At 42.9% G+C, this 12,600-nt stretch overlaps 1 protein-coding gene across 1 annotated transcript in view; it reads left to right on the top strand.

The window, feature by feature from the left end:
• The first annotated feature begins 4,497 nt into the window (after nucleotides 1–4,497).
• DCLK3 (doublecortin like kinase 3) overlaps nucleotides 4,498–12,600 on the top strand; it is a 30,753-nt gene continuing 22,650 nt past the window's right edge. The window contains exon 1 of the mRNA XM_042043563.1: nucleotides 4,498–4,691. Coding sequence (XP_041899497.1) covers nucleotides 4,631–4,691 — 61 coding nt within the window. The 5' untranslated portion in view covers nucleotides 4,498–4,630. The remainder of the gene's footprint in view (nucleotides 4,692–12,600) is intronic.

Genomic DNA, 12,600 nt, shown 5'->3' with positions numbered 1-12,600 from the left:
ATACATCCAGCATCAAATATTGTAATAACAATGGCAAATATTGAGGCACACAAAGTCAGGCAGTTTGGGTTTGGATTCTATTTCTGTGGCTTGCTAGGTGACCCTCATTGAGTGTCTCTGTGTTTCAAATTTCTTACTTTTAATATTCATTTGAGGTACTTACATATAGTTTATGTACCTTTACTGTTTTTCTCCAGCTCTAGATTTTGATCAGGTCATCTATTAATGAAGTTCCTACATGCCTTATATCATTGTGAAAGATTTCACTGAATGTTGATGATCTTTGCTATACTTGAATGAAAGACATTATTAAATGCAAAATATAAATATAATAAATATAAATAAAATAAAAAATGTCTCCTTTGAGAAGTGTCCTAATGATAAGCATGCCATTCTGTGAGTCTTCCTAGAAGGCAAAAGTCATAATTCTGTATGTATTGTTTAGCACAGGTAAAGCTGAAATCTGGCATGTCAGGGGATGTCAGGTAGTCACATTTCTACTCATTTGATACAACTGAGTGTCTCTTTAATACAGTAACACTTTCTAAAACAAGTAATGGAGAATTATCCCACATCATCAAAACACTGCCATTTATAAAACACCTATTATCAATGCCCTTTTCCACTGTAGTTTCTAATTATCTGAATTTGACACTGATTAAGTATTTTCATGACTTAGAAGCTGAAATAATGCAGCATGTTAGAGGAAGATAACAGAACTTACTTTGGTAAGAATACAATGCTCTTTTCTAAATATGCCCTTTAAACAAAAAGTTATTTCTGGAAAGAAGTAGACAATTATGTTCATTATCTTCTTTCTTGGTTAGGTAATAAGTTGCCAAAGTCTGGTTTTTGCTTTGGATATCTGCTGGCCTGCTGACTGTGGCTGAGGAAGCTTTGGATCCTGACTTTTAAAATTTGATCTTGTAAATTTGTTCAGTGTTGTTGTTATGTAAATGCCCATAATATCACTGTTCTGGCAGTGAAGAGTGATATCATAGATCAGACTTGATTCCAGTCTGGTATTAGAATTTGGTTTCTATTGGGAACTCTTTCCTTCATGACCTTTAGCATACATCTAAGGAGTAGCATGGATGTAAACTCTTTGATTTTTTAAAATTTATTTTTGAGGGTGGAGGGTAAACCCTGCATTGTTCACATATAGCTTGGCATTTGTTTTTTGTGATTTGAATAATGCCTGTCATTTTTGGTATTTTACTGATGGCTTTTTGATTTCTTATTAGCTTGGAGCTAATATTTCAGACCTAATATTAATGGAGCTCTAAAAGCAGCAGACTGTTAGCTACCATCACCTTCATTCAGATTAATTCCTTCATCTTTTGCCCCTTGTATTTCATATACTCAAGCCATAGAAGATGAGGTAGAAAGGTGGTTTAGAGAGAACTCAGTCTTATTTTTATTTCTCTGAAAAGGTCAGGGTTTTATTTGCTTTTATTTTTTAAATTAAATGCACTGGGTTTCTTTTTTTCTTTAAAGGGAGCTATATTAACTGCTGTCTTATTTACAATCTAGGTATTTTTGCAAATAGGAAATCATCCCTGATAGGTCTGCCAGAAGCAGCAGTGTCAGGGTGCCTGTCACACGTCTGCATTTCAGCCTCTGTGTCAGTTGAAGCTACTTTACAGCACATGATGTGACAAAGTTTAATGTGCCCCAAGCAACCGTTGGCTCCTGGCGTTTGGAATATCCCAGCCACATGGGATATTCATATTCATCTGAAAATGATAAACACACTTTTCTTTATAGACTACAGAAAAATTACATTATAGCGCTGGGCTTTGAGATTTCAAGCCTAATTTGCCACCTCAAGGACTATTAGCAAAAGCACTGTGTATGAATGACTTTCACATAAAAATGACAGACTAACATTTTCGTTATTGAAACCACATTATGAAGCTGCTATTTCTATGCCGATTTATTCAATATTCTAGATTAGATTTCTGGACATTAGGAAGACAGCTCTCATCAGACTTTGTGAATAAACTGATTAAGTTTAAAGTATATGCTTTTTTCTTGTCAAAAAGCAATTGCAATTTCTTTGAAATTATGCAAAACAGAGGAAAATATATATAGTAGCTCTTGCTACTTCTTCCTCACTTGGAATGGTGTTATAGGTGATTTACCATTTTCAAAGCAATGTGTTGTGATAGCAGAAGGGATGCTCCTATCTGGGATGTAACTTAATAGGTCCACCACGAAAAAATGTGGATTTATTTTTAATGATATATTCTTAAAAATACGACAAGAAACAAAATACAATTGCTGAGCATTGTCATCTAGAGAGAATAATTCCCCAAGAAGATCAGTAGGAATTTTTGTTTTACGTATCTCCTTTAATTTAAGTACAGCCCTTGAAACAGAACAGGTGCCAGCAGAATCCTGGGTCTCAAGGGAGGAGAAAAGGGAGAGAAAGAAGAGGTGGTTTCTAAGGCAGAAGGAAATTGCTGATTTTAGGACAAGGCAAAAAGGAAGTAGGATTTCTTACTAAAAGAGACTGAATATCCATTTCCAAGGGTGTATCAACAAATCTGTTGTCAGTCGTAGCCCTATGTAGATACTGTGTATGAGCTGGGTGTGCAACACACAGAGACCTGTATTTGACAACTTTCTGCTGATTCATTTCAGTCTGTGAAATTCAGCTTTCTTACAGGTTAAAAAGGTATCACTGGGAAGGCAATCTCGTGGTTCTTGTTTATCCTTATTAAGAAATGGCAAGGAAGCAGCAGATGGTTTAGTAGAGGAATGGAGTGTTTGAGGTCATTGGCTGGTTAAAAAGTGGATTAAAGGAAAAACCACTTCACTGACTGATGAAGGCAGAGGTGACAATTTTCCAGAGGCAAGGAGGAATGAGGTGTCTTCAGAAGTCTGTATTCACTCCTCATCTGTTTTTCATATTACAATAAGAAATGAGAGTATTACTGATCTAGTGTTGATTTTCGGGCGATGTTACATTCTTATTTTGGAAGCCAACTGCAGGGAGTAATATAATTAAGTGATACTTAGCTGTTCTAAGGATTTTGCATCTATCAACAGCAAATCCCTTTAACTGATGTTGGTATTGACATTTTACATTGAAAAGGTCACACACAGAAAAGTGGAATGACCTGGTAGAGGAGTCCCAGAGACAGGAACTGAACACAGTCCCTGATTTCTTAAGATAGGTTTAATAACTGAAATACCAACAACTGCAGAAATTAGTTGTAACATTGTTTAAAGAACCAGAGTATATGTTTAACATGTTCTGCTTCGTCCTGTTCACACAGTTTGAGGCCAGAATGATGTAACACTACATCTTTTAGTCTGACCTGGATATCTCTAGCCACTATTTTGCATGTAAGTCCAACTTCTTTATTGGGATGCTGTATTTATCAGTTATTTATACAGTATTTATATATTATTTTCCACAGAGTCATCTTGTGCTATTAGGAGAGTTCCAAAGAGTAAAATACAGCTTCCCTCCACAATTTGTGCCAATGATTATTCACTCCCATCGATAACACTTCTAATTTGAATTTACCCACCTTCAGCTTCCAGACATCGACTCTCTTACCCATTTCAACTACAAGACTGAAGGGCCTTTTAGTTTGTGGTATTCCTCCATGAAGGTATGTACATGTTGCATCTCCTTTTGTAGCATGGTAAGCAGTCCAATCTCTATTTATACAACACTTAAATCAGCTTTGTATCTCATCACTCCCCTCTCATATTTTTCAGGCATGCCGGCCATGTAGCATCCCATGGGCAGTCTGGATGAAATAAAGTCCCTTCTCATATTTTACATAGATGTTGGGCAACCAGTTGTTCACGCATCCAGCGTGCACTTTATATACATCGCTTAGTGCTTGTCTTTTTTAATCCAAGCTAAATTGAAGTTGCATCAGGGCAGGTTTAGGTTGGGTATCAGGAAAAGGTTCTTCCCCCAGGGGGTGGTTGGGCACTGGAACAGGCTCCCCAGGGAAGTGGTCACAGCACCAAGCCTGATAGAGTTCAAGAAGTGTTTGGACAATGCTCTCAGGCACATGGTGTGACTCTTGGGGATGGTGCTGTGCAGGGCCGGAGTTGGACTCGGCCGACGATCCTTGAGGGTCCCTTCCAACTCAGCATTTGCTGTGATTCTTTGAATGATTTACCAAGTCTACTTGGCATCGACAGGGCGACAATAAAAGCGTTTTCACCCATGAGCGGGCTGGGAGCAGCGCCCCACATCCCGCCAGCCAGTGACACCCCCGGGGACGCATGGAGCCCCCCCGGCCACGGAACAAACACCCGCGCCCGGCGGGCGGGCGCCCGGCTGGGGGGCAAACGAGGACATCCCGGTGGCTGGGGCCGAGCTCAGCGCTGGGGAAAGGCGGGAGGCGGGCGGGGAGCGGTCCGGGGGCGGGCGGGCGCTGAGGCGGCGGCGGCGGGGCGGTGCCGCCGGCGGGGCAGCCCCGGGGAGGGGTGCGGGGGTGTGACCGCCGGTGTGGCCGGTGCGCGGCGCCGCCTCCCCGCCGGGTCCCCTCCCTCCCTCTCCCTGACTGCCCTCGCAGGCGGGAGGCGGATCAGAGGGATCGTGCGGTGCTGTGCGGGCACCCCTAGCCCCAGCCGAGCCGAGCCGAGCCCCCGCACCATGCCGGCCGCCGCGCCGCCCCCGCTCCACCCCGCGGCGGGCGCCTGCTGCCACTGCCAGGGTGAGTGTCCCTTCCCTCGGCCCCTTCCCCGGCCCCTTCCCCGCGGGCAGCCCCCGCGCCGCGCCACCAGGACCTTGCTCCGACGGGTCGCCAGCTGGGGGGCTCGTTTTGGGAGGAGGGGGCGAGCTGGCGGCGCCCCGGCTGACGGGGACGTGGGGCGGCTCCGGCGGCGGCGAAAGTTCGTGCCCGGGTCCTTGCGTGTCCGCGGGGAGCGGGGGAAAGCTTTCGGTGGCGTTTGGGCTGGAAATGGGGGCTGGAGACTGACGGGGGAAGGTGCGATGCCTCTCGGCCGTGGGATTGAGGCGAGGGCTTTGGGAGGAGAGGGAGGTGCCCGAAGGTCCGGAGTTGGGGTGGTTATTTCACGGTGTTCCTTTAATTGCCTGTGTGTTGGATTAAAGAGAAGCCCCTTCGCCCCCTCCCGTTTTGTACGGTAGTGGAGACTAGTGAAGTGGATTCGTTGGGAGGTGTGTTGCTTTGGGAAGCAGAACGAGGGGCTGCTACAGGATGGAGAGCCAGTCCGTGCTGGTGGGTGCGGGTCACGCCGTCTGTGCCCCTTTCCGAGGCTGAGGCACCACCGCGGCAGCTGTGCGAGTACCGGGGCAAGCTTTGAAGTCTGAGTGTGAAGTCAGCGTTTGCCTCTCCAAAAGGCACGCACGGTGTCATCTGTACTGCCATAAAAATTGAAGATTTGAAGTAACTTGCACTCTTAATAGTCAGCATGAGTGTACTTCACTTGGAACGAATGCTTGTGGGCTGCCTAGGGCACACTGATGCGCTGCAAAAAACAGTAAATAGCATGCAGTATAACGGTTTTAAACCACTGGACAACTGTGTGTTAAAACACACTTGAGGCCGGTGAATCTTCTCTCAGCTGAGAAATCACCAGGGCTGAAGCTACACGGGTTACAGGCAGGGGCTCAAAGGGTGGGGAGGGCTCCTGTGTCAGATGGGGATGCTGTGACTTGTAGCCAGACCTCTCTCGGGAAGAGTGCTGGCTGTGCCCTTACATCCCCTGGCTTCTGTAGTTATATCACTTGTGTTTGTTCCTATTTAATAACTGAACAGATATTTATAGGAGAACTACTCCATAACTTTTCACTGTGCAGTGTTATTTTCTGCCTTCCTCAGGGTACATTCAGTATGCAATGTCAGCAGGACTGGACGGGCCACTGGTTTGAGCTAGCGGAGTAGTTTTCAGGTTGTGAGACACAGTGTTTGGGAACAGCCCCATAAGCTGAAACTTCTGCTACACTGAGTTCTAAAAGGTTTCCTTTTTAAAAAAAGAACAAGCCCAAAACCAAGAACCCAACCAACCCCTTGCAACAGCATGAAAAGTTTCTAGCTCCTTCCTCTGAGCATTTAGATTGAAACCTATCCTGTGTGGGGGTATAACCAGTTTAGCCTCAAACCTGATAATTTGTTATGCATGCCTTTGATACTAACTTTATAGAGCCATGAAAATGTGCATATATACAGGTTTGCATGCAAGTTTGTCTTCCCACCTCCTTGTTTCCTTTTACTTTAGCCCCCCTTTTTTCTCTTGATGCTTCTTGTGGTTTTTTATATGATCTAAATGCAGTTTTGACACTTTGAAATGTTGAGAACTCAGCAGACTCCCAAAACAGTTAGCAAGTGAAATGAAGCTTACAAAACATATTACAGCTGCTTTATGTAGTAGAAGTGCAGTTATTATAGCAACTCATGCTCTTCTCAAGAGGTGACTGCATTTTATATCTCAGGAAACCACCCTTCAGCTCTCCAGATAAAACTGATCCTGCTGAGTTAGTCCCTTTCTTGTAGTATAATGGGTGTAGATCTTCTGAAATAGCATGACCTTTTCCATTAGAATTTTTGTAGGATGTTCAGACCCATCAGCTGAGAGTTAGCTTCTGACCAATCTCCGTCTGTGGTTTATTAACCTGAATTGGCTAATTGGACTTAAACTGTCAGCAAAGATAAGATAACTTGGTTTAATTCAAGTTAGAGGCAGCTGCTCATGCCTCTGAATTTGAGCTGTGCTTAAGTTACCTTGTCTATATTGGTTTTTCTTATACTGAAGTTAATTACCTTGGGCATGGCTACTAGCCTGACTTTAGAATGTATCTTTATCGGGTAGTGTCACTACTTGCTTTGTATCTGTTTTCACTGCTGCTTTTTCTGGTCATGTTCCGCAAAACGTCAGAATTTTGGCATCGTCTGGACTTACAACGTGTGGTGACTAAGGGAAGTTGTGTGGGATTCATTTCCCCATTTCTAAGATTACCTAGCTTAGCTTGTTTTCTGCAGAAACATCTATAGTTTTGTAAAAATAAGGGAAGTTCATGGTCCTTCCTTCTCTTCCAACAGCTCTAGGGCACATTGAGTTGGTTTCTGTCACTGATTTTCTCATTCCCTTTAACTTGATGATTCCTTGACATTTAACAACATTTGAAATTAGTGTTATATAGATTTTCTTGTAAATATAATTAGAATCTTTCTTGTAAATGTAATTAGAATCAGAACATTATGGTGATTTTAGCAGCTTCAAATCTGATCCAGATTTCACTGAAGCTAATGGGGATCTTTTAATTAGCTCCAGTGCAACTTGGATCAGAGCTGAAAATGTGGTAGTTGAAGAGGTGAATATGACACTTCTCTTCTTAACAGTATACTGTTTTCTATGTTTTTCTCAATTTCAGGGTATAGGGTGTGTCCTTTTGGAGTGTTCACTAGATTCTGGAAACAATGAAAAAGAGGGGGAGCTACTGCCTTGGTTGATTCTAATATAAATTTGGAGTTTTGGTAATGCTTGCACATTGTCCATCTTACCTAGCAGTAGTTAGCTTTCACTGCAAAAGAAAGTCAGCCGTGTTTACCATCTTCTCTCTGTTGCTGGCACTGTTTACTCAGTCTAATTATTGTAAGAATGCAAAACAATGATACCATATATTCGTGGAGGATGCTCTCCGTAGACATTCTGAAAACACCATCTCCCACTCCATCAGTAGTGCTAGCCTGCACGTATTCTCCAGGTTTTAGTCTTCTCATCACCCCAAATAATGTAGTTGATGGAAATGCTGAGAAGTGTCTGGTGATGTGCAAATCATGATCTTTCTGTTTGTCATCATGCTTTTGAGTCTAATTAGCACTGGCTTACAGTTTTCCCTGAGAAACCCATTTTCTTTTATAAGTCCTGTGAAACAATTTATTTTGCAATGTTGTCTTTAATAGACGAGTCTCCTCTGAGAAAGCGGTTCTGTAATAGTGGGGTTGGGAATTCTACTTTTGTGTGTGAGTTAGCATCTCTTAAATGTGCTATATTTACAAAGAAAACTTCTGTGTGATTTCCCCTTTTGCAAACCAGATGGAGAATCAGACTCTGGCTGGGTCTTTCCTTCAGTTATGCAACGAGGTTATTGGTAATAAAAGATCTGGAAGCTTAATTAAACTCTCGGTGACACCTCTGCAGGCTCTTTTATTTTCACTGGGTTTGCTCAGTTGCAACTGATTAGTCATCAAGTTGAGATTTAGGAAGCAATGCAAATAAAGTCTCCCACAAGAAGAAACAGAATCCTGCTCCTTTGGGGCATTGTTGGCTAACAGGGCTAAAAAGCTGTTGAAAGCTTACTTTGTAATGAAACATGAATAATTAATTTGAAATATAAGGTACTTCAGGAGTCAAGAGCATCAACGTGAAAGTGAAACTCCGTGTACAGTGAGCCTGGAGAAACATATGGAGAGCTTTGCCAGATGGATTCTGGCAAATGCCACAGTTGTGTAAGATGTTTTTGTTTCCCTCTGTCAGTTCTGTCCCTTTCCTGAAAGATCCCTGATGGAAGTTCCTGGACTGCAGAGCTGACTTCCCTGGTTACTGGGGCAGACCCTAAAGCAGTCAAACTACAGAAAGCAGCCATGGCTGCTCCCAATAAAATACACAGCCTGTCATCTTTGAAAGAAATTAAATAAATGAGCAGTTTCATAATATTCTTTTTTTGGTTTTATGCAACTTAAACCAAGCCTCACACCTCCAAAGGCACTGATTCATTTCACGTGCAGTCTTACATTTCACATAGTTCTTTACAGATTATGCATCTGTATACTTCTCTGTAAGACTTCCTTTATGCTTGCTTTTTAATTTGCTACCCTTAAAATGTCAGAAAGGAGATAATGAAAGTGGGGTTCTGCTCCAAAAAAAAGTAAAAATGATGGTACTTGTGAGTCATTACCAGACTCCATGAAATCTTTACCTTCATCTGCTGCTCCGGGTGTGATTCAGCTCAGTTTAACACTAACACATGGCAGTAACCATCTGTGTTTGCTGTAAATATTTTATTTTTTAATTACAAATGGCTTGATTTAGAAAACCTGCAGCGGTACAGTGGCGTGGTTGTGAGCCTGCAGGGGAAGAAGATAAGCAGCTGGGAAGGTAATTTTTGCCCAGCCACTGTTGCCGGGTTGGAAAGGGAAGTGTAACACAGAGAGCAACCCAGGCTGCCCTGCAGCAATCCAGACCCTGCTGGTCCCTTCTTGGAGGAGCTGGACAGGAGAGCACCAGTACAGACTGCAAAGGGGCTCTGAACATCTAGTGGAGAAGGGGGGGCGTGGTGAGGGGGGGAAGAAGTAGAGAAAACTCTAAGTTTATCTTCTTTGTGGAGAAAGAAGGAAAGGTGGCTGCTAAATGTCACTTATCCATCGTGATTCTCATACAGTAAATACGGTCACATGCTGTGGCATGCTGAGCCTCCTACAAGCATTTTGCTGTGGGATAACACTCACACTGGGGCTTAGGGTTTCACAGAGGCACCATCCATCCTCAGAATGGAAAAGTCCAGAGCTCTTCTAGCCACAGAGAGGGATTTCCAATGTGGGCATCCCTCAGGCTCCCTCCCTCTGCTGAAGTCCAGCCAGCTGCAAAGTTTTCCCTTCAGTCTGTCATTCTAGATAGTCCTTCCCATCTTAGGAACTCCTTTGCTGTAACATCAGCCTGATTTTAGCTGCTCTGGTGCTCTTTGTCCTCTAGGATCTCCCATTAATTCCAAGGTTTGTGTCTCAGAGCGGGCAGTGAAAAGGGAGTGAGATAAAGGGCCAGGGGGAAGAGAGTAGAGTCACTTCTTTCTTGCTAGTGTGAGAGACTGGGGAAGAATGAGAACAGATACTTATGAGACTGAAAGGTTTGGGGAACTCTAGTTTGCAGTTTGCATGACACAGTGTATGTTTGTTCTGAAAATAAAAAGCAGAAGTGCTGAAGATAAGGTGTACAATGCAGAGTTTTGAAGTCGTCTTGCCTGCCCTCATGAAGCCAGGGAGTGGGTCCAGAGGTGCATGTCTCCCGTAGTCCTGCAGTCCAGGTGTAGCCACTAAGGACATTTTCCTTCCTCGCAGCTGACACTTTGGAAACTCACCTAATGGGACCAGACACATTTGGCCGGGAGAAACTTTAATTCTGTTGGTGATGTATGGGACAGAAGGAACCCAACTTGACACACAGCTGAGTTTGCAGGGCTGACAGTTAAAGGAAAAATAATATTGCATGCGAATTTAAGCATGCTTGATGTGAAATTGTGAAAGACAAAGAACTTGGAATCCCATCATACTAATTTTATGTGATCTTTTAGGGCTAAAACTGTATATTTATGAGATAGAGATATTATTCTGACTTTTTTTTTCTTTCTGTATGTGAGCCCAAATTAGTTTTTCTTCAGTGAACTTAGAACACTCTCTGAACTGCTGAATGATTTTCATTTTCTACAAATCAGGTTAGACTGGGTCAGCAGTTGATATCCACTACACTGGTGCATATCAGACATGGAAGTGCTGGCATGAGTATGACTGGAAATATCCATTAGGGTAGCAGAAAGGATGTTATAGAAATTAAACTGATAACTGATTCTGTGCCCCTCCCCCCCTTTTTTTTTTCATTGTGACAGTATTAAAACTGTTTTTGAAAGAATCCAGCTGGTAAGTGATATTCGTGATATTGAACATGGTTTTGTTTTCCTTCTGCTCCAGTAGCTAATGCAGATAAGAATTCATGCAAATACCATGATGACTTTGTTGGTTTTTTTTCAAATTCAATTAATCTAATTGAATAAAATACACCTTGTTCATCTAAAAAGACTGTGCTTCTTTTATTTGGTTTAGGAAACCATGGTTATAACACCATATAATTTACAATAATATTTTATTGCATAGTATATTTTATAACTGCTTTACCATCAAATATATTCTGAACACGTACGGCTTGTTCAATGCTTTTCTTCAATGTATTAAAACATGTATTTCTATGAGGCGAGGTACTTAAAATCTAATATTATTCAGGTTACAAAGTCAAGCTTTTATGACTATTGATTAGCACTGCTATTCCCCCAACCCATGTTCCCGTGCATTAAGAGATACACATTATTACGTTACCAGAAGCTGCTTTTTTTATCCCCAGGGGCTCTGTCTCCATCAGCGTACGTGATGGACAAAGCTTTCCTAATGAGCATCTACTCTGCTGTTTACCCTGGCATTTCATGCCTCCTGCTGAGTGTTTTTTGAACCCTGTTGTTAAAACAGGCTTATTAACGTCTGGGCTTTTCTGTCATGGTTATTTCTACAGTAGCAGATATGGATTAGCCTATCTCTGATACCTGAAAAGGGAGGGCTTGTAGTGCATTCAGTGGCAGCCAAGGCATAGAAAATAAAGTCAAAAGTACTGTAATCTGGGGAAGAAAGCAACTTGAGATGCCCAGGTCCTGAATTTTGGGATGATTTAACATTATCTATGTGTTGTGTTGTATTATCTTGTTGTCTGAAGTGCCTCTTTCAGTATGTGCCCTTGCACCTGTGAGCACTGAGCAGGTTTGTGGATCCGGTCTCAGAATGTTGTTTTGGCTACCAGACTCTGATCCTCTCTGAAAAGCATAGATTACATTGATTGCTTTGAAACTCAGTGGAATTGGTTGAGACGAAATCCAGTTCTTCGGGGCTGCACTTCCCTAAGCAGAGAAACTGTTCTTCCTATATTTTTTCACACACTTTTCAGCTCTTCTAGTTATGTGTATTTTCCTACAACACAGTCCTTAATCCAGTTTACCTGTAAAAGAGGATCCACTGTACCCTGGAGTAGGCATTAGAAAAACTGTATGTTTCTAAACTGTCTTGTATGCAAGGATGAAGTGAATTCCCAAAGTAAGTGATTTGGGTTGGAAGTGACCTTGAAGATCATCTAGTTCCAAGCCCTCTGCCGCAGGCAGGGACACCTTATACTACACCAGCTTCCTCTGAGCCCCATCTTGAACACTGCCAGCAATGGGGCAGCCACAATTTCTCTGCCAACCTGTATCACCACCCTCACAGTAAAAATTTCTTCCTCACATCTAATCTAATCTAAGTCTCTCCTCTTTCAGTTTAAAGCCATTCCCCCTTGTCCTATCACTCCATGCCCTGGTAAAATTCCTCTCCAGCTCTCTCCTAGGTCTCTTTAGGTTCTGAAAGGCCGTTCTAAGGTATGCACAGAGCTGCTGCCTTCTCCAGGCTGACCATCCTCAACTCTGTCTGTCTTCATGGGAGAGGTGCTCCAGCCCTTTGATCACCTTCATGCCCTCCTCTGGAGTTGCTCCAACAGGTCCACATCCTTCATATGTTGGGGGCCCCAGAGGTGGGTGCAGCACCTCAGGTCTCTTGAGAGTAGAGTGGTGTGGGAGAATCACCTCCCTTCCCTTGCTGGCCACACTGCTTTTGATGCCATGCAGGATGTGGTTGATAACTTTAATTTTCTCCTGTCTCACTGAGGACCTTGCTAATATTCTCTTAATGTAGTCACCTGTTTGTGTGCATGTAGTTCTTCCTGTTATTTAAAAAAATATAAATCAACATAAGCTAATAGGGCAAGTGACAACAAAAGCAGGTAGATATCCTTTATGGAGAACTGCAAAGGGGCAGACCC

This window comes from Corvus kubaryi, unplaced genomic scaffold, assembly GCF_017639235.1.
Source record: "Corvus kubaryi isolate FWS band 111438036 unplaced genomic scaffold, C.kubaryi_AGA036_p1.0 37398, whole genome shotgun sequence".
NCBI lineage: Eukaryota > Metazoa > Chordata > Aves > Passeriformes > Corvidae > Corvus > Corvus kubaryi.
This window is presented reverse-complemented; position numbering and strand designations above follow the sequence as displayed.